The sequence below is a fragment of the Pipistrellus hanaki genome, assembly GCF_964339955.1.
Source record: "Pipistrellus hanaki genome assembly, chromosome: 4".
Lineage (NCBI taxonomy): Eukaryota > Metazoa > Chordata > Mammalia > Chiroptera > Vespertilionidae > Pipistrellus > Pipistrellus hanaki.
The window spans coordinates 95,479,822-95,507,766 of record NC_140506.1 but is presented as its reverse complement, the minus strand read 5'-3'; the positions used below and the strand labels follow the sequence as shown (position 1 = coordinate 95,507,766).

At 53.4% G+C, this 27,945-nt stretch overlaps 2 protein-coding genes across 5 annotated transcripts; one reads left to right on the top strand and one right to left on the bottom strand.

Annotated features, from left to right (window-relative positions):
- Nucleotides 1-968: 968 nt before the first annotated feature.
- Nucleotides 969-22,841, bottom strand: SEZ6L2 (seizure related 6 homolog like 2). 4 transcript variants are annotated; one of them, XM_084881847.1, is made up of 18 exons: nucleotides 22,550-22,834; nucleotides 21,521-21,652; nucleotides 20,542-20,841; nucleotides 20,085-20,224; nucleotides 19,586-19,787; nucleotides 12,904-13,089; nucleotides 11,435-11,603; nucleotides 10,597-10,760; nucleotides 8,509-8,709; nucleotides 7,955-8,093; nucleotides 7,144-7,340; nucleotides 6,838-7,032; nucleotides 3,264-3,455; nucleotides 2,990-3,181; nucleotides 2,459-2,497; nucleotides 2,162-2,279; nucleotides 1,981-2,077; nucleotides 969-1,538 (listed from the first exon to the last, which is right to left on the bottom strand). In XM_084881847.1, the coding sequence occupies exons 1-18, from the start codon at nucleotides 22,626-22,628 to the stop codon at nucleotides 1,509-1,511; spliced, it is 2,772 nt and encodes a 923-aa protein (XP_084737973.1). In that variant the 5' UTR covers nucleotides 22,629-22,834; the 3' UTR covers nucleotides 969-1,508. The 4 variants fall into 4 exon arrangements, with proteins under 4 accessions (XP_084737973.1, XP_084737975.1, XP_084737974.1 ...); XM_084881849.1 differs by having other exon boundaries at nucleotides 20,542-20,631; nucleotides 22,550-22,762; XM_084881848.1 differs by lacking the exon at nucleotides 2,459-2,497 and having other exon boundaries at nucleotides 22,550-22,841.
- Nucleotides 22,842-24,152: 1,311 nt separating this feature from the next.
- ASPHD1 (aspartate beta-hydroxylase domain containing 1) lies at nucleotides 24,153-27,778 on the top strand. The gene is made up of 3 exons (XM_084881858.1): nucleotides 24,153-25,460; nucleotides 26,847-26,960; nucleotides 27,611-27,778. Exons 1-3 carry the CDS (start codon nucleotides 24,590-24,592, stop codon nucleotides 27,718-27,720), a joined length of 1,095 nt encoding a protein of 364 aa, XP_084737984.1. The 5' UTR covers nucleotides 24,153-24,589; the 3' UTR covers nucleotides 27,721-27,778.
- Nucleotides 27,779-27,945: the final 167 nt, after the last annotated feature.

The window sequence follows — 27,945 nt, the reverse complement described above, 5'->3', positions numbered from 1 at the left end:
CGGCCTCCGGCACCTGAGCAGTCCACCCTTGCCGCCTCTGCACCAGAATCAGGCTGTGGTCTCCCCGCTGACCTCTGGGGTCTCATGTCACATCCATTACTGGCCAGAAGGCACTCAGCAGGCTTCGTGGCGTTTACATTCCTGAGGAAGTCAGTTCATACCTGAGCCAGTTTCCTAACCTGAAAACGGGAATAATGGTCCTGGCCCCACAGGGTTAAAAGCGTGCATACAACGTACTTAGCTCAATGACTGGCACCGAATAAATGCCCCAAACTCAGACTGTTATCCAGATCAATTTGCCCCATGTTCTCCTAAAATTCAACCCCCTTCGAGTATTTCAGTATCCTTTTGAAGGTCCTAAATATTTAATTGTATTTAAATATACATTTTCAACTAAGTAAAAGTCAATTAATTGAGAAACTCTTTAGACAAACAGGCTATAGATTCCTTATAATGTGAAAAATTAAAGTAGAAATGGACCCAGGATACAAAACAGGCTATCTGGTTCTGACATGCTGTAAATATGACCATTTCGTGGTAGACCTGTAATAGCAGATCTGCTTAAGTGCCACAATGGTGAGTGGGTGGAGACAGTACATTTGGATACAGAAATTCCCGGGAGGGGGGGGCGGGGGGGTAAACATGAGACAAATTGACACCTGTTTGTCTCCTGCCAAAGTTGAGGGAGGAGATGGGACTCCCGTAAGTTCCCTCCTGGTGAGAAGAGCCTGGAAATACAAGCCTCGGTAGAGAGAAAGCTGAGGCCCAGAGGGACTCGTCCCAGTCGGTCCTCCGCAAAGGCTGACCCTACAGCCAGGTTCTTGACCCCTTGACCTTGCCCTGAGCCTAATCTTAAATCCCCCTTCACCCCAACTGTTCCCCTTTCCCAGCCCTCTCTCCAGAGAGGCCCCCGCCACCACTTCCAATGCTCAGTGACCCGCCTTCCCACACCCCACCGGCCCAGTTACAAATGGTGATTTTCTGTTTATTGCTCAAAAACAAAAATCCAGAAGCAAAGGTGGAGAGAGGCCGTGGGCTGAGTAGATGGCGGGAAGGGCATAGGGGCCTTGTCCCAGCTCTCCCTTCATCCTCTGACCTTCCAAGCCCAGGGCTTAGGCTGGGCCAGAGCGTCTGGGAAGGGCAGAGCCTCCGTGGCCAAGGGAACAAGGCGCTCGGGGGCAGTCCCTCGGGGGCAGTCCTCGGGGGCAGTCCTCGGGAGGTGCCTGGGCTGGAGGGGCGCCAGGAGTTGTGGTGGAGCTGGGTTCCCATGCCTGGATCCAAAGCCAGGAGGGTGGGGCAGGCCCCTTATTTGGCAACTGAGAAGAGGTTTTGGGTGACAGGATGCTGGTTTATTTACTGTGGGGTCCCCAGGGCCAACAGAGCCCCCTTGTGGGACCAGGAGGCTATTTACACAACAGGGAGGAGCGGAGCCAGAGACCGGGCCTGCACTCCTCCCTGCCAGGATGAGGGGAGGGACGTCCCGGGTCCTGCAGCCTTCGCCTTGGGGTTCAGATGGAAACTTCATACTCCCGTGTGTCCTGGAGACAGAGAGGGGGTCAGTTGTAGAGGGGGATGGCGGTGGAGGAGGCAGCGAGGGGGAGTCTGAGCACAGGGGAGGGGAAGAACCTGGACTGCTAAGGAAACATCATTGGTGGTTTGAGGGCCACAGGATGGAAATGGATGTGTTCGGTTCATCCTACAGCATATTAAAAGCACATAAGAATCTGAATTTCTGGATTGTCTTGAACAATCTGGCAATTGGGCCTGTTTCCACTACGGACTAGATGGAGCACACGTTCTCCAATTAGCCGAAGTCCTCATCATCTCCTACGTTCCCTCCTGATTGCTCTGTTCATCGGCATGGCCTTTGTAGGCAGCTGAGTGTGAAATTCCTGAGACAGATGTTACAGAGGCCGTGAGAGAAGGTTCTGGGTCCTGGGGGAGCAGGGAAAGTGGCTCTCGGGGGCAGGGAAGGCTCACCCCAGCTTCATACAGGGGATTGCTGAAATCCGACTCCACGGTGATGGGGCTGTAGGAATGGGAGCCCGAGAAGCCGAAGAGGGATTTTCCCTGCAGCCTGGGAGGAGATGGAGAGGCTTAGAGAGAGGGGAGCCCCCACCCCGCCTCCGTCCCCGGCCACAGCTCCCTCAGTGCCACGTACTTGGTGTAGTACACGTAAACGCCACAGCCGAGGACGATGACCAAGCCGAGGGGCAGCAGGATGGCCAAGGCCAGGTTCCCGCCCTCCAGCTGTCTTGATGGGTCTGTGGTTTGGGTCACTGGTGGGAGGAGGAGGTCACTGAGCCGGTGCTGGGCTGAGCCCTGGGCTCTCCCAGCCTCCTGCCCTGGGCCCTGAACCCTGGGCCTCACCCCTCCGGGGCCTGGCCTCTTGCCCCCAGCCTCTGCCTTGCCCTCCCGACTCAGCCAGGCCTGGGTCTCCGCCTGTGCCCTCACTGACCTTCCAGTTTTCGGTTGTCCTGGAGCTCCTCATAGGCCACTGCAGGGAGAGGAGGGGGAGGGGACGGGGTCTGAGCCAGGGAGGGAAGGAGGCTGGTGGAGGGCGGGAGCCCAGTGGGGCTGGGCTGGACAGCTTGGTTCTCTGCCCGAGGCTTAACCTAAGCTTTGTCTTCCTCTTGGTTGGGGAGGGGGAGGAGGAGTCAGGGCAGGGCCTTCTTCCTCCCCCTGCAGACCCCTTACAATTCCGGGTTCCTGACCCTGGGCAGTCTAAACCATCCAGGTCTATAGAATTTTCAAAAATAGGGAAACTGAGACCTTTCTAGAGGACAAGGGACTTCCAAATCCAAGCCCCTTCTGCTACATCCCTTAGGATGACTTCATGCCGTGACGCCCCGGACTCCTGGCGGAGCGCCCACGGAGGAGAGCGGGGGCTCGGCAGGGCTATCGCTGTCTCACCTTCGCTACCTGACTTTCCCAGCCCTGTCACTGCCTAACACTGCTGCGCCCCCTCCGGCCCGGCCTGCCCAGGCACCTTTGCAGAGAGGGGGTTGGCTGGTCCACTGCGAGGGGTGGCCGGGCACACAGGTGATGGTGACCTCGCCGATGAGCTCGAAGCCCTCGTAGCAGAAGAAGCGCAGAGACTCGCCCGCCTGGTAGTGATGCTTGTACAGTGTCTGGTAGCCGTTCTCCGGCACCCCGGGGTTCAGGCACGGCTCGTACTTCACTGCGGGGAACGTGCCAGTCACATGCCAGGGGCACTGCCGAGCCAGCCGCCCGGCCAGCCCTCCCAGGGGCCCCAGACTCACGGGCGCACTTGGGGACCCGGTCGCTCCACTTGGGCGTGCCCGTGTCCCGGCTGTAGCAGGTGAGGACGGCCGCTCCCTCGAGGCTGTACCCCGGCAGGCAGCGGTACTGGACGTGGGAGCCAACGGGGAAGCCAGCGTCCGAGGTGGTGCGGTGCCCGTTGGTGATCTCACCGGGGTCAGCACAAGTCATGACTGTTGGCGAGAGGGCGGAGTCAAGGGCAGCCAGTGCCTTAAAAGACATCCCAGCTGAAACCGGTTTGGCTCAGTGGATAGAGCGTCGGCCTGCGGACTGAAAGATCCCAGGTTCGATTCCGGTCAAGGGCATGTACCTTGGTTGCGGGCACATCCCCAGTAGGGGGTGTGCAAGAGGCAGCTGATCGATGATTCTCTCTCATCGATGTTTCTAACTATCCCTCTCTCTTCCTCTCTGTGAAAAATCAATAAAATATATTAAAAAAAAAAAAAAAAAGACCTCCCAGAAGCTTAGAGCTAGAGATGCCTGAACCTACTTGCCACTATTTCCTCGGAATGAAGGGAGTGGTAGTTGGAAAAACTTATAATTCAATGCATTTTATATTTGTTTGTTGTTGTTGTTGTTGTTTTTTTGGGGGGAAACACAGTGATTGGGGCAACCTAGGCCCCCATCCCAGGATAAAATGTTAATATTTAACCACTGTACTGAGCATAGCAGCTGAGTCCCGGCAGCTCATCGGCAGAACAGCTGCCTCCTGCTCCTCCACCCCAGCATCCCCCACTCCCCGCTCACTGACAGAGCCGGCTGGCCCCGAGGGTGTGGAGTTTACAACTTGTGGAAGAGTCATAATCGCAGCCATTTCTTATATACAGACTTGTGCTAAATGTTTACAAACATGATATATACTCTGATTATTTTAAAAACAAACCCAGGCCGAAGCCAGTTTGGCTCAGTGGTAGAGCATCGGTCTGCGGACTGAAGGGTCCCAGGTTCGATTCCGGTCAAGGGCATGTACATTGGTTGCCGGCACATCCCTGGTAGGGGGCGTGCAAGAGGCAGCTGCTCGATGTTTCTCTCTCATCTCTCTAGCTCTCTATCTCTCTATCTCTCTCCCTTCCTCTCTGTAAAAAATCAATAAAAATATATTAAAAAAATAAAAAATAAAAACAAACCCAGGAGAAAACCTCAGGCTGGCCTGTGTTTCTCAGAGGTTAGAGCATTGGCCTGAGGACCAGAGGTTCTCGGGTTCGATTCACTTCCCAGCCGGGGCAAGTGTGGGAGGCAACTGGTCAATATGTCTCTTACATCAATATTTCTCCTCCCCCTCCCTTCCCCTTCCACTGTCTCTGAGAAATCAATGGAAAAATATCCTCCAGTCAGGATTCAGCAACAACAACCAAGACTTGATATATACTCTGATGGTCCTGAGAGGTCAAGATCACTGTCATTTGCCCGGGCCCGGGGCTCAGGGCAGTCACGTGATCAGCCCACAGTCACTCAGGAGAGCTGGGGCCGCTCAGGGCACAGCTGAGGAGCACTGGGCTGAAATGCAGATTCGGGTCTCGGGCTCAATGTGCCTCTTCGGGCAGGCTCCCTCTTGAGCCTGGAGCAGCTGGGCTAGGCCTCCCCGCTCTGGACCTGCCTCCCTCCTTTTCTGTCCCTGTCCCTGTCCTGCCTGGGTTCTAGACTGGCCATCCTATGAATCCTCCCAGATAGGGGAAGCTGTGGCAACTAGACTTGTGTCCAATCCAAATCTGGCCTCCTGAAGCTTATGCTCACTGGTCCCACCAGTGCCCCCAGGGCCAGGCAGAAGACCCACAATTTTTATCCTCATAACGGGCTGCCGCACTGGGAGAAAGTGGCACACTGCCACCCCTTTTTGCTCTTCTAAAAGATAAAAGCTCCCAGCTCCTATATTTATTTTTAAAGTGTGTTTTTTAAAATGTTTTTATTGATTTTTTTTAAAGGGAGGGAGAGAGATGGAAACATCATTTAGGTGCCCCCTGCATGCCCCGTACTGGGGATCAAGTCCACAACCGGGCCTGTGCCCTGACCAGGAATCAATGAGGTTCAGGGAACAATGCTCAGCCGACGGAGCCACAGCCTGGTCCCAGCTCCTTTAAATATCACCTCTCTGTGAACTGTCCTGCCTCTTCCCTGGGACAAATAACCCACAGCCCTCGTCACACTCACACAGCTGTCACTTACTGTTCCATGCACAGGCACTGTGTGAAAAACTTCATTTGCTCTTCACAACCCCTTTCCTACCTCACCGGTGAGAAGCCTGGCTCAGGGTTAAGTGCTAGTGGTTACCACTCTGTAATCTCCTGAGTTGTTTAACCAGCTGTCCCTCTCTCAGACTGTGAACTCCATCAGGATAGGGAGGGACCCCAACCTCTCTGTGTAACCTCAGCCCAAATCCAGCATGGGCTTCAGTGCCTGCCTAGGTCCCGGCAGAGTGACTCCCTGCAATGGCAGAGGTTGGGGACTGAGACACTGGCGCAGGACCTAGAGCCGGAAGCAAGCCCTGACGGGGCGGGTCCAGGGTGGGGGTGGGAGTAGAAAGATGAGACAGGGCCCAGAGAGAACGGGGTCAGAGAGCAGAGCAGTGCCAGAGAGCGGGATGCAGCCCCGAGAGGATGAGATTGAAGTCCAGAGGGCACAGTTTCGGGCACCGAGAAGCAAATGAGTGGAACCCAAAAGGCGTAGGGCGAAGCCTGAGAAAGATGCCACGCGGGACCCAGGGAGAACGGACGGAACCAGACTGGATAGGGGTGGGGACAAAGGACGGAGGCGGGGCACAGAGGGAAGTGGGCGGGACCCAAGCAGAGCAGTGAGACCCAGGAGGGCGGGGCGGAGCCCCGGAGGCGGGGCGGAGCCGGGGAGGCGGGGCGTATGGGGGGGAGGAGGGACGGAGCGAGAGGGGGGGTGAAGGAGGCGGGGCGGGGCCGGGGGAGGCGGGGCGGAGCCGGGGGGGGGGAGGAGGGAGGCGGGGCGGGGCCAGGGGAGGCGGGGCGGAGCGGGGGGGGGGGAATGGAGGCGGGGCGGGGCCGGGGGGGAGGGGGGAGGAGGGAGGCGGGGCGGGGCGGGGGAGGCGGGGCGGAGCCGGGGGAGGGGGGAGTGGAGGGAGGCAGGGCAGGGCCGGGGGCGGGGGGGAGGCGGGGCGGAGCCGGGGGGGGGGGGGGGGGGGGGCGGAGGGGGGCGGGCGGAGCCGGGGGGAGGGGGGGGAGGGAGGGATCGGGGAGGCGGGGCGGAGCCGGGGTTGGGGAGGAGAGAGGCGGGGCGGAGCTGGGGTGGGGGGGAGGAGGGAGGCGGGGCGGAGGCGGGGCGGAGACGGGGTGGGGGGGAGGAGGGAGGCGAGGCTGAGGCGGGGCGGCGAGGCGGAGGCGGGGCGGCGAGGCGGAGCCGGGGGGGGGGGGGAGGAAGGGGGCGGGGCAGGGCGGGGCCGAGGGGCGGGGCCAGGGGGAGAAGGGAGGCGGGGCGGAGCCAGGTGGGAGGAGGGAGGTGGGGCGGAGCCAGGTGGGAGGAGGGAGGTGGGGCGGAGCCAGGTGGGAGGAGGGAGGTGGGGCAGAGCCGGGGGCAGCGGGCGGTCCAGCTCACTCTTCTGGCAGGCGGGCGGGGCGGCGCTCCAGGACAGGTCCCACTGGCAGGTGAGGATGTCGGAGCCCAGCAGCTCATAGCCAGGTTCGCACTGGTAGGTGAGCACGGTGCCCCGGATCAGGTCCCCGTGGGAAGCCGTCCTCCAGCCCCACTCCGGGGGCGGCAGCTCAGGGCACGTGTCGTTCCGGGGGACCTCTGCAGGGGAGACCGGAGCTTAGAGGCCGCCCTGCCACTCGGGGCCTCCGTCCAGCCTCGGGGGCCTCGCTCCTGCTGGAACCCCGCCCATGGGACCCCGGACCTCGGTACCTTTGAAGTGCAACACGAAACCCTGGCCCAGGCCCGGGTTGGGGGGCCCGGGCGGCGCCTGGAACTGCAGCGTGAGGTCGGGCCCAGAGGAGAGGAGGCGGCGGCGCGGCTGGGGTCCCCGCAGCTGGGCCAGGACTCGGGCGCTGGGACCGTCCCCGTCGAACAGTGTCAGCATGTCCCCTTCGCGCACGTTCAGGCTGCAGGGAGAAGGGCCAGATATGGAGGCTGGACTACATCCCATCCATATGGCCTCCTCAGTTTGGGCCAGGTATGGGCTTCTCTACGCTAGTCTCCAGGTTCCACTAGGGCTGTGGGTCCTCGTGCTCTGGATTATCCCGCCCAACTGTAGGCCCCGCCTGAGGGGCTTTTGGCCACAGCCACTTCCGGTTCTGTCCAGTCCCTTTAACTACCTCATATCAAGTCAGCTCACTGCACCCTCCCCACACCCACTTTAGTTCTGCTGTTGCTGCAACAACTTGGGCCTGGGTCCCTGGAAATCTGCTCCGGGGTGGCCTCGGCGACAGCCCCAGGGGAGATACCAGAGAGGACGCCCTTTTTCATAACAGCCCGGAGGAAGGCCCATTCACCCCACTTACCTGTCCAAGACTGGCTAACTAGTGATTTGTACCCCAGGCTGCCTGTCAACCCACACCCCATCAGGAGCCGTTAGTCTCCTCGTTCATCAGACCACACATTCACCCAGTCCTGTGTAGACACAGGAGCTAGCCAGGCTGGGGGTGCAGGCTGGTGTGTTGTCACACCAGTTTGCTGAGCCCACACCCACCGCATCCTCTGCGGCACCCAAACATACATCTCAACTTGGAGCAAGATGCGCTTCTCTTCCTGGACGTGTAGGCCCCACACGCAGTCCTGGCCGGGGCTGTAGCTCTGGGGCCAGTCTGGAGAGAGGACCACACCAGCGGGCTCCGACAGCTCCCCTCCGCACATGGCTGGGGTAGAAAGGGTGTCAACTCAGGACCCAGGTGGGCACACAGTCTCCGTTTCAGCACAGTCCTCACCACGCCCAACTGTATGCAGCAGACCGCCTCACGGGTTCCCTGCCACCCTTATCCTGCTGTATCCAATCCCCAGCCCTGCTCTTAACCCTGCCCACTCTCCATCCAGCCCTCCACTTAGCCCAGCTCCACTTCCAGCTGTTGAGACATTTGGGTTGTGACTCCTGAATTCTGTAACAAGCCCACCGATCATTTATGAAGACTAAGTCTCTGGAAGGGACGGAGATTACCCACGGCCTGTGTTTATTAGGTTTGGATATGCAGGTGTCTGTAAATGGCCTTCCTGGGACTCCCAGCTCAGGGGGTCCTCTGTAGACAGAAGGTCTTCCTGGGGACACAGAAGGCTCACCCTTACAGGCTGGCTCGGAGTCATTCCAGTGGGGTTCTGTGGGGTCCACACACTCGATGGCGTTGGGGGGGCCCGGGGGCTCCAAGGCATATCCCGGGAGGCACGAGAAGGTAGCCAGCGCCCCTGGGCGGTACTCGGGGTCGGTGGTGGTGATGTTGCCGTGCGCCAGGAAGGGGGCGAAGCAGCGGTCTTCCTCAAAGGCTAAGGGAGAGCCAATCACACAAACTAAGCATTAGGACAGGCCTCAGGGGGTCTCAGACGGGGATTGGGCTGAATTCAAGTGTTGTTTGGCCACTCAATAGAATGCCTTTGGACTTAGCTTTCACTCTCCAGTTTCCCTAAAACCCCAACCCTCCTAGCTCGTACATTTATGTCACCTCCCGGCCTCTGGAGGGAAGCCCCAGGGCTAGTCAAATCCTAGCCACCACTCCACAGAGGAGGAAACGAAGGCCCACAGACAAAAACACCACTTGCCCAAGGTCACACCGTAGGGCAGAGGCAGAGCCAAGTCTGAAACCCAGGTTGCTTGATTACTGGCCAGAAACACTTGCCCCTGGAAATTGCAAAGGAGGGGAGTGAGGAGCAGGCCTTAGGAACACCGGCTCACACAGGTGTGTTCTCTTCTCAAAAATCACTGATGGGTTCTGATAATCCCTGGCTATCCATGCTGGGGCTGGAACCCCAAAGTGCAGCTAACACAAATGCTATGTTCTGACTTTGGACTAGGTCAGCAAAAATGAACACTTGTAGAGCGTTGTTGTTTTCCCCCGCCGGATCATACCTTTTTTTTTTTTTTTTTTAAATATATATATTTTATTGATTTTGTACAGAGAGGAAGGGAGAGAGATAGAGAGTTAGAAACATCAATGAGAGAGAGTCATCGATCAGCTGCCTCTTGCACACCCCCTACTGGGGATATGCCCGCAACCAAGGTACATGCCCTTGACCGGAATCGAACCCGGGACCCTTCAGTCCCCAAGCCGACGCTCTATCTATTGAGCCAAACTGGTCTCGGCTGATCATACCTTGGCTGCAAAACTGTGAGCTCAGATTCAGATGCCTATGATACAGAACTGGACTCTGAGCTCATGACAGCAGCGGCCCACAGCTGTGGGGGCTGGCCTCGCACCTACGCATTCTCTTTGCACTCCCAGAATATAACATGCAATTTATCCTGTAGATTCACTGTTTATTTCACTGTTACTTAACCTTATAAGGTATCATGGCCAAATCCTACACATCCATTAGGGCCCAGAGCCAATTCCATTTCTCTTTTGATTCATTTCATTTCTGAGCATTTCACTCTCTTTGTCTCTCTCCTGCTACTCTTTGCACAAATCCTCTGCTAGAGCCACACTGAAATTCTGTTTCCCAAACATGCCTTTCTCTACCTCTTTACCATTGCCCACCCTTCCTTCCACCTGAAACATTCCACCCAATTTCTCTCTTTTAAAATTATCTCTATCTGTAAGGCCCAGCTCAATGCCCCCTCCCCCATGATAACTGACCTCGTTTCTACCTGTCCGGCATTTTGGCACACATGCCTTCCCCACTTCCAGTCCAGGAGGTTCAGCTGGGGCCAAGGAGGGATGGCCTCGTGTTGTGGATCTGCCAGTCATAATCTGCCCCTAGCCACGGTGATTGGCTCGGGCATAGGCATATGACCTAAGCCAGGCCATCAGAACATTTCCTGGCATTTTTTGCTGAAGCCCTTGGGAAAGTGGTATGCTTTCTCTCTTTTTGATAGAGTTACTAAGTTGGTCACATGCTAATTTGGCACTGCTGGGTTCACCACAAACTGAGTGTTGGAGAATGAAGCCAACGCAGAGGAAAGAACTGAGAGGTTAAGGTAACTGGTCTCTTGGCTGTGTACCTGGATCCAGCCATATATGAAGCTTAAATAGAAAAGACTACCTCATGGAATTAGAAGGAATCCTTGTAGTTTTGTGGTGGGAAGGCAAGTCAGGTTTCAGGAATCCAAACAGAGATGAGCAGGGATAGGGTTACATGCTCGGGACCGTGTGTGGGCATCGGGAAGAGGGGAAGGTGCAGGGGTCTGGGCGGGGGGGGGGGGGGGGGGACAGTTACCTTCAAACCGGAGGCTTAGCAGCAGGGGATTGGCAGGTGTCTCTGAAAGCAGCTCCACATAGAGGGACTGGGCGTCACTGATGAGGCCCCGCTCAGGGACATCGTCCATGTCAGAGTCATAGATCACCGGGGACAGGGGACTGCCCCCTGAGCGCACCATCAACCTGCAGTGGACAGAGGGTGGCCGGGAGCTCGGTTTCCCCTCAGAAGCTGCTCCATCTCTTACCTGCTCTTATTTTCTTATAAGTACCGCGCGCTAACCGACTGCGCCACTGGAGCGCCTTACTAATTTTCATAGCTATTGTTTTCAAACATTAATTATATGCCATGTACTTAGCTAAGCCTTGACATATTTTATCATGTTTAATGCTCACAGGAAACCTTGAGTCGGATACTATTATTATTATCTCCCGTTTTATAGATGAGGAAATGGAGACCAGGGAAGATTAAGGCACCTGCCTGACATCACATAGCAACGACTGGGCAGAGCTGGGGTGCCGGTTTGTTAGGTAAATAATATGGTGCCGACGACCATGGCAAACACATATCTGGTGCTTACTGTGTGCTGGGCACCATTCTAAGCACGTTTCATATCTTAATGCATTTATCCGCACAGAAAACTTGAGAGAGAGGTATTCTCTCCATTCTGCCAACGAGGAAACTGGCCCAGAGAGGCTAAGAGGTTCATCTAAGTTTCCACAGCTAAGCTGTCTAAGAAAAATGACTGACCTGTGTTTGACACAGATCCCAACTAGGATCCACCCAAGGTCTGTCCGTCTCCCACTGCAGCTCCCTGTTCCCCTGAGGTGGGACTCTGACCCGAGGCCCAGACCCTCACCGGTCATTGTCCTCATCCAGCGAGACCCTCTCGAAATGCAGGTGCAGCCGGCGTCCCTCAGCTGCTTCGATGACCCAGCGGCAGGTGAGGTTGGGCCCTGCAGCTCCCCCGGGCTCAGGTGACACGATACGGCCCAGTGTGGCATTGTGGATGGTGCCGCCGCAGGATGCTGTGGGCAGAGGAGGGTCAGGTTAAGGTGATTTGTCCTCCCATCTTCAGAGCTGTTGCATCCATACCTTCGCCTGAGACCTGGCCTCAGCATGGCCTCTGCTCTGCATGCCCACCCCAGAGAACAGGACCTTTCCCGGGGTACTGCCCAGGTACCGTATTTTCTGGCGTATAAGACAACCCCCTAATTTTACAGTTAAAACATAGGTTTGGGCCTATATTCGCTGTATAAGACTACCCCCCACTCCCGAGGCAACACTAGTTCTTTTTTTTTTAATAGACCGCCTCTCTAACTCAGCCAATCCAAGCAGGCTTTTTATGCATGCAAATTATACATGTTCTGTACCCGAAACTACACTGTGTTCTAGTAAAAAGCCTGCTCAGATTGGCCAGAGTCAGGGAGGCGGTCTATTAAAAAAAGAACTGGTGTTGCCTCGGAAGTGGGGGGTAGTCTTATACAGTGAATATAGGCCTAAATCTATGTTTTAACTATAAAATTAGGGGTCGTCTTATACGCCGGAAAATACGGTAGGCACCCAGACCTGGAATAAGAAAACCCAGAGGGAGCCCTGGCCGGTTTGGCTCAGTGAATAGAGTGTTGGCCTGTGGACTGAGGGATCCCAGGTTCGATTCTGGCCAAGGGCACATGCCTGGGTTGTGGGCTTGATCCCTGGGGAGAGAGGGGGGAGGGTGCAGGTGGCAGCCGATCAATGATTCTCATCATTGATGTTTCTGTCTCTTTCTCTCCCTCTCCCTTCCTCTCTGAGATCAATAAAGAAAAATATTTTTAAAAAAGAAAATAAAACCCAGAGTGAACAGCCCCAGGATAGTGATTCCACCAAAATGAAGATTCCCCAGATGTGGACATGCTGGGATGGGCAACCATGGGGGTCCCCCTAGTTTAAGTCCTCAGATGGAAAATCTTCAACTTGGGACCCCAGGATGAAGACTCTTCATGCAGAGACCCTCCCACAGTTTGAGACTCCACCCTTCCACCTCAAGAATGGTATCTTCTAGGATGAGCAGTCTCCCAAAGAAGGGACCTCGAGAATGGTAACTCCCAATATGGAAACCTTTCCAGGACATTCCAAGATGGAGATCCCCCCAACCAACGATGGAGACTCCAAGGATAGAGACCTCAGTGTAAAGGGCTCCAGATGGAGGCCCAGGATAGCTACTCTTCAGAGTCCAAACCCCTTCAAGATGGATAGTCCCCAAAGATGGAGACCCCCGAGAGAGGACCCTTCCAGTGAGGTTCCCAGGACAGAAACCCCCTTCCCCTATTGTGGCAGGAGACTCACCCATGCAACTGGGGGGTTCACCGCTCCAGGCTGGCCGGGTGCTATTGAGGCAGATGAGGGTCTCTTCCCCATGCAGCTGGTAGCCTGAATCACAGTGAAAGGTGGCCGTGCCCCCAGGATGCAGATCGGTCACACTCACATCCCCATGGGCCGGCCGGGAAGGGAAGCCGCAGCTCAGAAGGTAGGCTGGACAGGAGAGCAGGGAGAAGGGGGGTTCATTTTCCCGTGTCACCCTCCCAGTGCCCCAGCACTTCCTCCCCTCTTTCCAAGACCCCCTGGGGGCACAAACTGGCTTCACATGGGCACCCTGTCTCATGAAGCGCTCATTTCAACATCTCTCACCTCCTCTAATCTTTGTAATTTACCTACTTTGGTCTTTACTTTATAGATAAGGTACCTGAGACTCAAAGAAATTCTGGACCCCAGAATTCTTTTGCTATGTGACCCCAGGCAAATCGATTGACCACTCTGAACCCCATCCAGCTCTAATAATAACAAATAACATATTTGCAGAGCTTGTTCACCTTCTAAAGTGAGTTCACACAGAGCTTTAGAGGTAGTCAGAGAAACACTGTGACCTATTTTCCAGATGCAGCCAATGAGGATTCAAGTTATTAAGTGTGTTGAAGCATTTCTCCCCTCTACACACACAGTGGACTTGCACTGAGGTACGCTATGGTATTATGCCCTCAGCTTTCACCCAGGGGAACCAAATGAGACTCCTCTAGAAGCTTTGACTATTTTACCATTAAATGCATACTCACTGCTCTCTAAATGAATCTCCCAGTGTAAGTGAAGTGTTAGGGAAAGCTTTGCTTTCATTAAAGAACTGTTTTTGTCTTTTTCTTTCTTGTTGTGAGACCTATGTAATCTCTCTCTCTCTCTCTCTCTCTCTCTCTCTCTCTCTCTCTCTCTGCCCTGGCCACTAGGAAGCTCAGAACCAGATTATGGCTTATCGCTGGCAACAAAGGCTTGCCCACATTCTATTTTCTCAACTTCAATAAACATTACCTGGTACCAATTTTTTCTTATTTATTCTATTTAATTTTATTGCTTGAATTCTTTTTTTTTGAAGCCTCCTGCAATTCTTGTAGAATCATATGAGATAAAGCAAAGAAATAGAACGTGACTTGGTAGCAAATTATGGACTCTAAACTTGATCTTGACAGAGCTCTGTGTGTCTATTTCAGACCAGGCAGAAGGGCTGATAGCTCATTGAGAAGGGCTTCTTGGAAGAAATAGCTCATTGAGAAGGGCTTCTTGGAAGAAATACATCAAAGCTGGGTCTTGTAGGAGGGGAAGACTACAATTAGCAGAGGGCTTGGGAGCTACCAGCTTGCCTAGTTCTTTGCTTTTTCTCACTCTCTAGCCCTCAGTGATTCTGTAAGAGACCTGGTCTCTCCCTATATTAAAAATTCAACAAGTAGTTCCTTGGTGGGGTCCTGAGGAGAAAGAGATGAAAAGACTCAGGCCTTACTTTGGGAATCTACAGACTACTGAGATAGACAGACATAAAAACTACTTTCTAGGAAACATTGATTTGAATAAATGTCGGCCTCTGTGATGGCTCTCTAGGACAAACAGAATCGAGTCTCAGTACTTTATTTATTTGTTTGTTTGTTTATTTATTTTTAGGTCTCAGTACTTTAGATTGACATGCAAGCCCCACAGCAGGGTCTTTCCCAGCACATCCACCTCCAATTTTCATCACCTATGACCTGTGTATCCTACCTAGTGTAGGTTGTGACTCCTTATGGTCTCACCTCCATTTTTTTTTTTACACTGTTTCCCCTATCTGCAAGGCCCTCTCTTTTTCTAATCTTTCAAGGAATAACTGATGTACCATCTCTTTCAGGAAGGCTTCCTGACCCTTTCTCTCCCCAGTAGAGTTGGTTGCTCTCTTGCCTATACACAGTCCCACACATATCTCTCTATATAAAAGCCTAATATGCAAAGTGTCCCCTTGGGAGTTTGATCGCTTGCTATAACCACCAGGGGATGGCATGGAATGAAGTAAGACCCTGGCTGGCAGCCAACAGCTGGCAGCCGGCAGCCACTAGGGACCCTACTCAGGCACGAATTTAATGCACTAGGCCTCTAGTAAGTTTATACTCACATTAACCACTGACTACTGCCATTAAGAGATTGAATCAAGCCTTATTTATTTTGTTTTCTAAAAGCCTGGCCTAGGACAAACCAAGATGGCAGCATAGGTAAACACCTAAGCTGCTGCCTCGCCCAACAATTTCAAAACTACAACTAAAAGACAAAACGAACATCATCCAGAACCACAGAAAGGCTGGCTGGGAGGAAATTCTACAATTAGAAGGAAAGAGAAAAGCACACTGAGACTCCAAGGAGCTGCAGAAGGCAGAGGTACTGAGGCATGCACGGAGAGGGCAGGCAACTGAGTACTCTGCTGGCTTTCTCAAGTGGGAGGGAGACAAAAGCTCCTGAGAGCTCTGAACTCTACTTCCGAGTGAGACTTTGGGGACCCAGACTCATTCGGGGAGAAACTGGACTGTTGGCAGCAGGTGAAACTCGAGGGCAGCTTTCTCTCAGAGGTGCTTGCAGTGATTACCATGGTACACTGAGACCTGGGACCTCTTAGGGCAGGGCTAATGGGAAGCCATTGCTTTCTGCTCCACCCTGAGACTCCAGTTCATCCAAGCTGAGGACAGAGGTTTTTGCAAGTCTTTGTCTCATGAGGGTGTCTCCAGCACAGAAGTTCTCCCAGCATAGACACAGCTGTTTCTTACAGCCAATTTGCCTGGAGGTCAATTCCTCCCAGTGATACCAACAACAATCAAGGCTTAACTACAACAAGACTGTGCACACAGCCCACAAAGGGGAGCACCAAGAGTGTCCATCTCAGGTAACTAGGGAGGCTGAGCCACTGAGCCCTATAGGACACCTAGCACACAAAGCCACTCTGTCAACTCAGGGAAGCAGCCAAAAATGCAGAGACAAAGAAACAGGTCACAAATGAAATAAATGGAGGAAAGCAAATGACCAGATATAGAGTTCAAAAACACAGTTATCAAGTTTTTCAAGAATTTTCTAGAAAAGGCTGATAAATTTAGCGAGACCCTCGAGGATATGAAAAAGGACCAACTAGAAATTAAGCATACACTGATTGAAATAAAAAATAATATACAGAGATCCAACAGCAGACTAGAGGATCACAAGAATCAAGTCAAAGATTTGAAATACAAAGAAGTAAAAAACACCCAACTGGAAAAGCAAACAGCAAAAAGAATCCAATAATGTGAATATAGGGTAAGGAGCCTCTGGGACAACTTCAAGCGTACCAACATCAGAATTATGGGGGTTCCAGAAGAAGAGAGAGTGCAAGATGCTGAAAACCTATTTGAAGAAATTATGTCAGAAAACTTCCCCCACCTGGTAAAAGAAATAGACTTACAAGTCCAGGAAGTGCAGAGAATACCAAACAAAAGGAATCCAAAAAGGCCCACATCAAGACACATCATAATTAAAATGCCAAGAGCAAAAGACAAAGAGAGAATCTTAAAAGCAGCAAGAGAAAAACAGTTAGTTACCTACAAGGGAGCACCCATATGATTGTCAGTTGATTTCTTAACAAAAACTATGCAGGCCAGAGAGGAGAGGTGAAAAAATATTCAAAGTGATGAATAACAAGAACGTACAACCAAGATTCCTCTACCCAGCAAAGCTATCATTCAGAATTGGTCAGATAAAGAGCTGCATAGATAATAAAAAGCTAAAGGAGTTCATCACTGCCAAAACAGTATTATACGAAATGCTGAAAGGTATTCTTTAAGAAGAGGAAGAAAAAGAAAAAAGTAAAGATAAAAATTATGAACAACAAATACATATCTATCAATAAGTGAATCTAAAAATCAAGTGAATAAAATATCTGATGAACAGAATAAACTGTGAATATAATAGAATCAGGGGCATAGAAAGGGAGTGGACTGACAATTCTCGGGAGGGGGGAAAGGGATGTGAGGGGTGTGGGAAGAGACTGGACAAAAATTGTAGACCTATGGATGAGGACAGTGGGGGGGGGGAGGGTAAGGGCCGAGTGTGGAGTGGGAACTGGGTGGAGGGGAGCTATGGGGGGGGGGGGGGGAGAGGAACAATTGTAATAATCTGAACAATAAAGATTCATTAAAAAAAAAAAAAGGGGGGGGGGGCCTGGCCTAGCTGATCAATTGGTGCAGCCAAGCAGCAATGTGACAGTGCAGAGCACTGGTTTTGGAGACAGGCAGATCTGAGTGCCAGGTCTAGCTCCATAACTTATTAGCTGTATGACCTTCATCAGGCAACTTCGCCTCCAAGGCCTCTAACCTATAAATGGCAATAATGATCATTATCAATAAAGATTGGCCTTTAAGTGAAACAAACAAACAAACAAACAAACATGCAAAGCAGCCAGCATATAAAAAGTGTTCAGAAAATGTTAATCACCTGCCTCTCACAAATGAAATAAATGGAGGAAAGCAAATGACCAGATATAGAGTTCAAAAACACAGTTATCAAGTTTTTCAAGAATTTTCTAGAAAAGGCTGATAAATTTAGCGAGACCCTCGAGGATATGAAAAAGGACCAACTAGAAATTAAGCATACACTGATTGAAATAAAAAATAATATACAGAGATCCAACAGCAGACTAGAGGATCGCAAGAATCAAGTCAAAGATTAATGAACGACTGGGAGTCAGGGACTTGGAATTCTGACTCTGCAATGAATTTGCAGGTGACTGGGCAAACCACATAATCCGAGTTGACAATGGCCACCCCCAGGGTTGCTGTGGGAAGCAAATGAAACAACAGTTGTTGGGCTTGGGGTGAGGGGTGATGGAGACTTTGGTCTGTCAGAGAAGCTAATGAGGCCACGCTGGACCAGAGGCCCCAGCCAGGGCACATTTGGAAGGACTTAAACAGGGTTTTGGTCCCAAAGGTGCCTGGAGAAGCTGTAAAGCAGGGAAGACAGAGGTAGGTAAAGAAGGCCAATTTATGAAATAACCCTGCTTCCCCAAATGTTCTACTTAGCCTAGAGTCCTATTTTCAATGCCCCAGAGAAGTGGCTGCTTAAAGGAGGCAGCAGAGGGACATTCTGTAATATCTGAAGTCCAACCCTCTGCCCTAGGCCCTCAAGGCATGCTCTTGCTCCTCAACAACTATATATGGCCCTGACTACCAATTTTATGTCCCTCAGTGCACTGGTCTCTCCACGAATACGTCTGGCGCCCGGTGCCTCCACCTTTGCACATAGGAGTCCCTGGAGCAGGCCCCCAGTGGAAGCCTCAGGAAAGGCTGAGAGGTATGAAGTGGGGGTATAAGTTGTGTGTGTGCCCTGGGAAAGGGATATGGGGTCAGCAAAGCTAGCAAAGGGGCAGGCAAGGCCATGAGGTGATGTGAAAAGAACATTGACTTAACCCAGTTTCCTTGTCTCTGAGGAGCACAGGAAGGCTTTTGTGAGAGGCAGCAGTGTGTGGAATGGGACAGTGGCTGGGCCCTTTGCACACATGTACACATGTATGATTGTGGAAAGGTTCCCTGTACACACAGGTGAGTGTGGATATACACATGTGTAGGTTGTCTGTGGGGAGATGTTCGTGAATGCAGTCATGCACAAACATATTCCCCTTCCCTGCCCCAGAAGCAAGCAAGATCTTTCTAGGTTTCAAATCTGAGGCTGTCATTATCCTGCTTTAAATACTTCAAAATACCCCCCCCCCCCCCACCGCCCCGCTTGCTGGAAGAGTATGAACTCCTCATTGATGCTGATAAGAGCATGAACCCAATCCAACCTACTTCCTGGTCTGGTATCTTAGCTTACTTCCCCCCACCCCCCTCCTCTCTGTGCTTGTACTGTAATAGCAATGACTGGCATTTTTAGCTCTCACTGTGTACCAGCTGCTATTTTAAGCACTTGGCATGTATTAACTCATTTGATCATCTTAACAATATCACAAGGTAGGCATTATAATTCCCATTTTTCAGATGAGGCAATGAAAAGTTAAGTAACTTGTCCTAGATCACAAAGCTGTGACAATTCTACTTCCCATGATGACTTCCTTCAACTCTTCCAGGGGCTCACATTCTCTCTCCTCTCTGGGTTTTGGAGTGTGCTTTTCCATCCATCTTGACATCTGCCTTCCTTCTCCTTGTGCTCCCTCCTTCCCTTTCCCTAGCTAACTAATATTTTAGGTCTCATCTTAACCATCATCTCCTCCAAGAAGGTGTCCCTATATTCCACAGGAGAAATTTAGGTCCCTTTGGTATTTGCTCCTTCTGCCTGTATTCCTCCACCACAGGGATAAGGGTCCTGAGCTCACTGAATTATAATCATCCTGATTACTTGTCCATCTTCCTACCTAGATTCTGAGTTCCTTGAAGTCAGATTTATACGTGGCCTGTTCATTCCTCTCCCCAAGGCTAACTTGGGGCCAATATGAAGTGGGAGCTAGCTAAGCATTTGCTGAGTGAACGGATGAGCTGTCACTGGGATGCATGCACACTCAGACATAGGTCTGTAAGTGTGTGAAATAACTGTGCACAGGTCTCCTCTGAGAGTTCTGCCCCCAAGGTGCTAGTCAGGAGGAAAGGTCCCCGGCATTGCCCTGTGCCTGGGAGTCTCCTAGGGATGTCCTTGTGCCAGTGTAGCCCCTGGACGTCCAACAAGGGACCCTTACCCTGATAATGGATCCTGAAGCCACCGCCCCTTGGGACTCGAGGACTCTGGAACTGCAGGAGCAGCCGGTTGGTTGGGCTCCGAAGGACCTGTCCTTCTCCCAGCATTGAGGAGTTGGCCAGGAGTCGCGGGGCCAGGCCTGGGTCTCCCCCACCAGCCAGCACCAAGAGTTCCTCCTCCTGAGACAGGTTCAGCGTCTGCACCTACAGAAGCCAGACCCAGACTCACCAGGGTAAGACAACCAGAGTGGAAAACCCCAGAAGTGGCCCCACCCCACCCCACCCCACCCCACCCCGATTGCTTTCCTTTTCCCCTGTATGTGGCAGCCCGAACACCGCGGTGACATTGGCCCGGTTGTAGAACTCCAGGTGTTATGCTGACCGTCAGAAAGCAGGCCCATTTGTGTTAGGAAACAGGTTCCCTGGCACTTAGGTCAAACCTGAGCACACCCTAGGACCCAGAGGAAAGGGCTCGGAGGTGTCACAATTACATTCACTTACCTGGATCTCAATGCCATAGCCAGGGTAGACATGGATGCTGTAGGTACAGTTCAGGAGCCCCAAGGTGCGGCTGGTGCTGCTCCCTAAATCTGGAGACTCAATATGCCCTTCACCTTCGGAGATGTTGTTATTACATAAAACTAAAAAGATAGAATTGGCTGGAGTCGAACAAATCCCTGTGTTCTTGCCCTCCCATTCATGCAACTCTGGGGGCCCCCATCTCTCTTCTCCCTCGCGTCCCAGAGCTCCTCTCCCCCCGTGCCCAGAATCCCCTTCCCCCAACTGTAACATGGATAAAACATAGAAAGGTACATGGGATGGGCACATATTATTAAGCAGAAACTCTTCTTCTGTCTGTACCCAGATCCCTTCCTGCACACCTTCCCTGCAGCCTCTCTGCTATTCATACCCTCCTCCACTGAACACTAACTACTCCATTTCCTTTCAGTCGCCTCACCTGGGCTGGTCACCGTGGTGGTGACGGTTGTTGTGGTGATGATGGTGGTCGTGGTCTCCTCCTCTCCTCCCTCAGGCCCAAGGGGCGGGCCTGGGGAGGCAGGACCAGAAAGGGGTGGGGCTGTAGTTCCTGGGGGCGGGGTCAGCAGCTCCGGCGCGGTGGGGCCTGTCCCCCTACCCTCCTTAGGGGTTACGGCTGTTGTCAGAGGCCCTGTCCCTGGCTCAGTGGCCCGAGGCAAAGAGGGTGCTGCAAGAGTCTGGCCGGCTGGAGGGGTGGCTAGCGTGGGGTCTGGATCAGATCCTGGGACAGTGCAAGGGAAATCAGGGCACAGGAAGAGCAAATTGGTGGGTCTTGAGTGGGGCAGAGAGCTGAGGGAAACTCGGGGTTCCCCACTGAACCCAAAAGATCCCCCCTACAAGGTGCATACCTTCCACGGCTATTTTTCTCACCCCAATTCCCCACCTCCTCCCAAGGCTTCTACAGCCTGACACCCTCTCCCCTTTCTCTTCCACTGTTCACATCTGGACCAGGTCCTTTTACTCTGATGTCTCCTGGAGCCTCTCTCTCTCCTCCCCATTCAGATCTGGTTCCTCTCCTAGCTACCGCTTTCTCTTTCCTCTGTCTTGCTCTCTCTGGAACTCTTTTTATTTCTCTGATTAGTATTCTTATCACTCTCTGATTTTATGATTCTAGGTTTACTAATCTCTGTATTTCTCTTTCTTTCTCTCTCTCTCTCTCTTTTTTTTCTTTCTCCCACCATTTTTCTGATTCTGGTTCTCAGGTTTTCCATCTGTCTTTTTCTGATTATTTGTTTTTCTATCTCTTGACCATTCTATTTCTCTGTCTTTGCTCAGTTTTGACTCTCTCTGACCATCACCCTCTATCTCCCTCTGAATTTTAACGGCTTGGTTCCCCAATTCCTTGAGGGAATGTCTCTCCCTCTGCCTCTGTACTGCTCCTGCCACGCTGGGAGCCTCACCTGGCAGGTAGCCCATGTGTGGGCCCCTCCTCAGCAGGGCCCCATGGAGCAGCTCGGCCAGGGCCTCCGAGGCTACCGTGGGGGTCTCGCTTCCAGGCTCCAGCAGTGCCTCCTCCTCTTTCACGGGCAGACCTGAGAGATGAAGCTGTATGAGCCTTTCCACTGCCCACACTCCTCGATTCACCAGAAACATCTTTTCTGGAGTTATTCCCCCCTCCTCGGCTGGGCCTGCAGGAGCTCACAGGGTCCCAGGCTGAGCTGAGAGCTAAGATGGAAGGAGAGGCTCCCAGGTGCCCCTCACAATCCCCCACCTTCTCCTCCATGTTTCCCCCCAGGCTGTGTGGGCCTTGGGCGAGCACCTTGGCTCCAACGAACCCTGGACATGCCAGCAGGGTGGAGAAGGGGGGTGGTGCTGCCTTCATTTTCACCTCAGTGGTCTCCTGGTCTCCTGGTCTGACAGCACCTCCCAGCCCTTGCTTCCGCAGTACCCAGCTTTCTCTCTGGATTTCTATCTCTGCAGTGTAGTGTACGTTCTCTCTCTCTCTCATCTCCCCTCTCCTCTCTCCCCTCTCCCCATTCTCTGTGGTCGCTCCCTGGTCTCGCTGAGGGGCAGAGTGGGGACTGAAAATCTGGCCTCCGAGCAGTGCCTCTGCTCATCTGTCTTTGTCCATACATCCAAGAACAGTGTGTGTGCAGTGCCTGGCATCCCTCCCAGCATCTCCATCTCCTACTCAGGTACTCTGCGTGTTCTGCCGCCTCCACAGACAGCCCCCCAACTTTCCCAGCCCTTCTTCCTGTATGTAACCCTTGAGATGCTGCTAAAAGCTACCCTCACTCATCCCCCCCCCCTTCTACAGTGGGGTTAGGGGCTCCAGGTACAAACTAGAAAGCCCTGGTGAGTCCCTTTCCATCAGCTGTGTCCCTCCCCCGCCTCAGGAGCTTTGGGAGACCAGGGTGTTCCGGGAAAGGAGGGTAAAGGGCCCCCCTGGGAGCTTTCATGGGCCCACCCCCACCATCCCATGTCCTTACCCTGAATCCAGGGGCAGCTCAGCAGAATTAGGAACAGCAGCTGGGGAGGCGGTTGATGCTGGGCCTTGGGAGTCCCCATGGCGACTCACACTGATTTCTCTTCTCTGCGCCTCTCTTAAATAATCTAGCTGTCACCTTTCTTCTGTCTCTGTCTTTCCTTTCCTTTTATTTTTTTTTCTTCCTGGCAGTTAACAAGGAAGACAATTTCTCTACCCCTTGGGATGGAGGGGCAGAATTGGGCTGGGGGTCGCCTGGAGCCCAAGCCTCTGCCCAATCTCCTCTGTTCTCTGCTCCGGGATCTGAGGGAGAGGGGGCGCGGCTCCGGCTGCAGGGGGTGGAGCCGAGCGGGCCTCCTGGGTTACCCTCCTGCTCTGGCTCCTGGGTCCACCAGGCTGGCTGGATCCCAAAGTGTGATCCAGCTGGGAAAAGGCAAGACAGCGTGTGAGGGGCCTGGGGTGGGGTTGAGGGTCTACTGGGAGCTCTAGAGGGGCTTGGCGGGGAGGAGAGGGGGTTGCGGAACCTAGAGAGCCGAAAGCTCGGCACTAGAGCTGTGGGAGGGAGAAGCTGAGAAAGGTGTCGAGTCCACGTCAGATCCTGGGGACGGGCGAAGGGAGGGGCCTGGAATTTATTGGGGGGCGGGAGGGAGGAGGAAGTGCAGATGGAGGAAGGAGGGACCATAGGAGCCAGGAGCGTAATCCTCACTCCCGCGGCCCCTAGGGGAGGCAAGGGAAACCATGTGGTTCCAGCAGTAATTATGGACCCCTCTCCCTGTTACAGCAGCATCTGGAATCTGAATCTCCTCTTCCCAGGGTGCCGAGGGGCGGCAAAGCTGCTCAGCTCCCAATATGCCCCCAACCCTTATCCAGACCCTCACCATGACTTCCCCTTTCTTTCTACAGAAGCTCATGTGCAATGGGCTTTCCCCTTCCTCCTCTCGGAAAATGGCAAGTCTCCGCACTTGTGAGAAGCCTAAGAGGGTAACAAGGCTGGTTTTTTGGAGAGGAGAGACCCTTCATCTTACCATACAACATGCAACATAAGCCCGGCCAGCTGGCAGGGGCTTCCACTTTGATTTTTCATTGCTGGCCTCGCACACGCCTCTGAAGCGTTTTTTCAGCACCACCAGAGCGCGGACAGCTCTCCCGGCCACGTCGGAGCGGGCCCGCCCCCAGCGCCGTGGGCATTGGCTGAGCCGCCTTCGCCATCAATCAGGCTGCCCCCCGGGGCTGGCTCCCGCGAAAGCGAAGGGGAGGCGGAGTCACGGGCAGATGGTCCAGGGTTCTGCAGGCCCAAGGACAGGCCACGGCGTCCGGTCCGCAGTCCGCGTGCTCGCCCCACCCCTTGGCTCTTCCCGCCCTGGCCCCGCCCCTCCTGTACGCATTGCGGGGCGGCTGGAGGTTGGCAACTTGCCCCCTGGCGCCGCACGTGGCGCCCCTGCGGGGTCCGGGGAGGGGGAAATCGGGCGACGACCCCCTTCCCCCTCCCCGCTGGCTGAGTTGCCGCTGCCACTGGGCAGGGCTGGGGTAACTAAGCTGAGCAGACCGCTGTAGGGAGGAATGACGTCAGGATGTGTGAGCGCCAAGGAAGGAAGGAGCGAGTAGGGGAGAAAGAGCGAGAGAGCGAGAGCGAGAGGGAGAGAACCGCCGGCCGGGTGGAAGGAGATTAGAGGGCTGGAGGAGAGAGAGGGGGGAGAGGAGAAAAGCCACTGCGGAGGACGGAGGACGACTGGTTGCAGGTTCCGGTCCCCAGGGCTGCGGGTCCAGCTGGGGTAGGAACTGCTGTCCAGGGAAGCCAGAAGGAAAGGGGCGGAGGGTGGGGGTGGAGGGAGGAGAGAAGGAAGCAGAGGGGGAGACGGAAGGTGGGGAAAGGAGAGGCGGAGGCTGAGAGAGGAAAGTGCCGGAAGGAGAAAGGAGAGGTAAGAGAGTGGGGAGAGAGGCAGAAGAAAAGGAAGGGAAAAGGGTTAAAGGTACATAAGGGAGGAGAGAAGAGGGAGATACAAGGTGGAGAAAAGACTTCGGAAGGAGGGAGAATAGAGTGGAAATGTGGAAGGGAAACAGCCCCGGAGGGAACCAGGGAGTCGCCATGGAGGAAGAACTGGGGGGGCAGGGGAACTGGGGTCTGGAAGATGCCCCAGGCCTCTTGGCCATGGCCTCCCTGCCCATCATGTCCACGTGGCCTTTGCCCCTGGTCTCCTCAGCCTTCACCCTGCTGCTCGGAGCCCTCACTTCCCTTTTCCTCTGGTACTGCTACTACTTAGGCTCCCAGGACCTGCAGGCCCTGGCAGCTGGGAGTCAGGCTGGGGGTGTCAGGGGTGGGCCTGGGGGCTGCTCTGAGGTCGGCAGGCCGAGCCCAGGGAGCTCTGGGGAGCCTGGGGAAGGGCCCAGGGCAGAAGGTCTAGTGAGCCGCCGCCTTCGGGCCTACGCCAGGCGCTACTCCTGGGCAGGGATGGGTAGGGTGAGGCGGGCAGCTCAGGGTGGCCCAGGCCCTGGGGGAGGGCCAGGGGTCCTGGGCATTCAGCGCCCAGGCCTGCTTTTCTTGCCAAACTTGCCCTCTGTGCCCTTTGTGCCCCGGGATGCCCAGCGACATGATGTGGAGCTCCTGGAAAGCAGCTTCCCTGCTATTTTGCGGGACTTTGGGGCTGTGAGCTGGGATTTCTCAGGAACTACCCCTCTGCCTCGGGGCTGGTCCCCACCACTGGCTCCTGGGTGCTACCAGCTCCTGCTGTACCAAGCAGGCCGGTGCCAGCCCAACAACTGCCGCCAGTGCCCTGGGGCCTATCGGGCTCTGAGAGGGCTGCGGAGCTTCATGAGTGCCAACTCCTTCGGCAATGCTGGCTTTTCTGTCCTCCTTCCGGGCGCCCGGCTGGAAGGCCGCTGTGGGCCCACCAATGCCCGGGTCAGATGCCATCTGGGTAAGTAGATGATGCCTGCAGACAACCTCCTTGCTTCTCCTCTGCCACCAGAGCTTTCTACACTGTGATTCTGCTCATGCCTCTTCTCAGAAATCTTCCACTACAACTGCTGCCCTCAGCAGACTATCTTCATAAGCTTTGCCATAGTCATTTACCACCTGAACTATGTTTCTTCATATGGACTTCCCCATATTTTGTTTTACTTAAAAGGAATGTTTATAAAACAATGATAATCATTATTACTTGTTGTAAATAGAAAGTAATCATAAAAGCAAATTTAAACTTCAAAAAAGGCTTTCCAAATTTTGGATAAATACTTGTCTCTCTGAGATGCAATCCTATACTCTCTTCACTTAGAAGGGAGCAATGTTAGTAGGGTGTTAATGTTATGGTAGCACCAAACGTGAGATGCTCTTTTTGGTGTTTTAAAGACTGAGAAAATGGAAAGGAAAACAAGTCTCTGGTTATTTAATTCCATGATCTTATTGTGCTACCAGATGGGTGTATCCTCCACTTGGAACCACACTCACTTCAGAATCAAGTCTAGATCCTTTCTCTCCTCACCTCCCATCTGTTCCCTTCCTTGCCTTTTCTCCCATCATGCTTTCAAAAATAAAGGCCTTCTGGCTAATCCTGGCAGATACCACATTCACGCTGTACCCTTAACCTAAAATGTCTTTACCTCTATCATTTTATCACCTCCTGGAAAACCCGCACTTAGTCCTTAGGACTCATATTTTCAATGTTACCACACCTCCTCTGGGATGTCTTCTTATGCCTCATCATTTGAAGTGCTGCTCAGTTCTCACAGTACTCTACTGTGTGGTCCTGGGCAAGGATGAGGCCATTAATTTTATCTCACAGGAAGGGAAGGCCCAGCACACAACAGGTTCTTGAGTTGTCAGGAAGCCCGGGAGGAGATGCCACTTCTTCCAGGAAGCCTTCCCTTCTCTCTAAAACAGAATAGATTGTGCTTTGCACTGCATTTCCCTTATCTCCCAGTACTTCTTTCAGCCAGTGTTTATATTAATAAAAGGGTAATATGCTAATTAGACCAGGTATCTTCCAGATGTCCTTCCTGATGAAGCCGGGGCCCGAGGGAAGCCAGCAGGGCCCTGGGTGTCTGTGGGGGGCCGAGGGAAGCCAGCCCAGTTCCCGGGTGCTACAGGGAAGCTGGTGCCAGCAGACAGGGGGGAAAAGGCCTATTCTTGCATGAATTTTCGTGCATTGGGCCTCTGGTTGTTTTATTATATTCCAGTCACCTTCCGGAGAGCAAAAGGAACCGCCACAGAATCTGGTGCTTCAGACCCTTAGTCTGCTTTTGGCCTGAATGGGATGGCCCCTCCCGTAGAGGCTGGAATGCTGGATGCTGGGTCTTTCCCACAGGTCTCAAGATCCCCCTGGGCTGTGAGCTGGTGGTTGGAGGCGAGCCCCAGTGCTGGGCTGAGGGGCACTGTCTACTGGTGGATGACTCCTTCCTGCACACAGTGGCTCATAACGGTAATGGGATCCCATTCTGCTGGAAGGGATGAGGGACTAAGAGTGAAGGGGAACGGATGAGAGGCTGCAGACTCAGCCCCCCTGGCTTGCTATTCCAGTACCACCATTTTCTAGCTGCATAACTTTGAACAAGTCATAATTTCCAGTCACCTGTGAATGGGGAAACTGCTCTGTTCAGGTGACTGAAGGATTAAATAAACTAATGTAGGTGCAATATACATTACTAGCACAGGACTCTGGGCCTGGATCTGGGTTCCTGTGCTCCTCTGGCACTTACATGGTTAGATGCCACCAAGTAGGTGGCGACATCTTAACTACAGGCATGTTGTCAGGCCCGAGGGCCTCCTCCACCCTTGTCAAGCGGAGTGCTAACCTTCTCTCCTTTCATACAGCACATACCTTTGGCTCGTACTAGCTGCATGAACTTGGGCAACTCATTTAACCTCCTTGTGCCTGTTGCTTTGTATAAAATAGGAATAGCTATGGAACTAGCTCAGAGTCTGTTTTGGTGATTAACAGTTAATGCACATAATGAACAGTGCCCGGCATTTACTTACAAAGTGTTTGCTTTTTTGATTACTTGGTGAGCGCTCTGGCCTTTAAGTACTTAATGTCAGCTACTCTCCTGCCTCTATTCCCATGTGCCCTAGGCTCCCCTGAAGATGGCCCTCGAGTGGTCTTCATCGTGGACCTTTGGCATCCCAACGTGGCTGGAGCTGAGCGCCAGGCCCTCGACTTTGTCTTTGCACCAGACCCTTGAAGGAAGGCGCTGCCCTCAGACACCTGGGCTGGAGAGATGCTGCACTCAGGGGTGGCTGCATGGCCAGGACCTCCTCTCCGATGCAGGAGGTGGGGTGGGGCTGAGGGTGGGAACTTGCTAGTGAAACATCGAAATACAGATCTTAAATTCTCTTTTCACTCCTGACTACTTTCTTCCCAGCTACCAGCCCCACAGCAGGGCTGCATGTCTTCCCATCTGGCTAGC

What these genes read in the sequence shown, in the direction of transcription:
- SEZ6L2 (XM_084881847.1), bottom strand. Translation starts at nt 22,628, where the DNA reads ATGGGGACTCCCAAGGCCCAGCATCAACCGCCTCCCCAGCTGCTGTTC. An exon ending in ACACATGGGCTACCTGCCAG is followed by an intron (nt 20,842 to 21,520) that starts GTGAGGCTCCCA and finishes GCACTGTCCCAG; the next exon opens with GATCTGATCCAGACCCCACG. An exon ending in GCTAAGCCTCCGGTTTGAAG is followed by an intron (nt 8,710 to 10,596) that starts GTAACTGTCCCC and finishes GCTCTCCCTTAG; the next exon opens with CCTTTGAGGAAGACCGCTGC.
- ASPHD1 (XM_084881858.1), top strand. Translation starts at nt 24,590, where the DNA reads ATGTGGAAGGGAAACAGCCCCGGAGGGAACCAGGGAGTCGCCATGGAG. An exon ending in CCGGGTCAGATGCCATCTGG is followed by an intron (nt 25,461 to 26,846) that starts GTAAGTAGATGA and finishes TCTTTCCCACAG; the next exon opens with GTCTCAAGATCCCCCTGGGC. An exon ending in GCACACAGTGGCTCATAACG is followed by an intron (nt 26,961 to 27,610) that starts GTAATGGGATCC and finishes CATGTGCCCTAG; the next exon opens with GCTCCCCTGAAGATGGCCCT.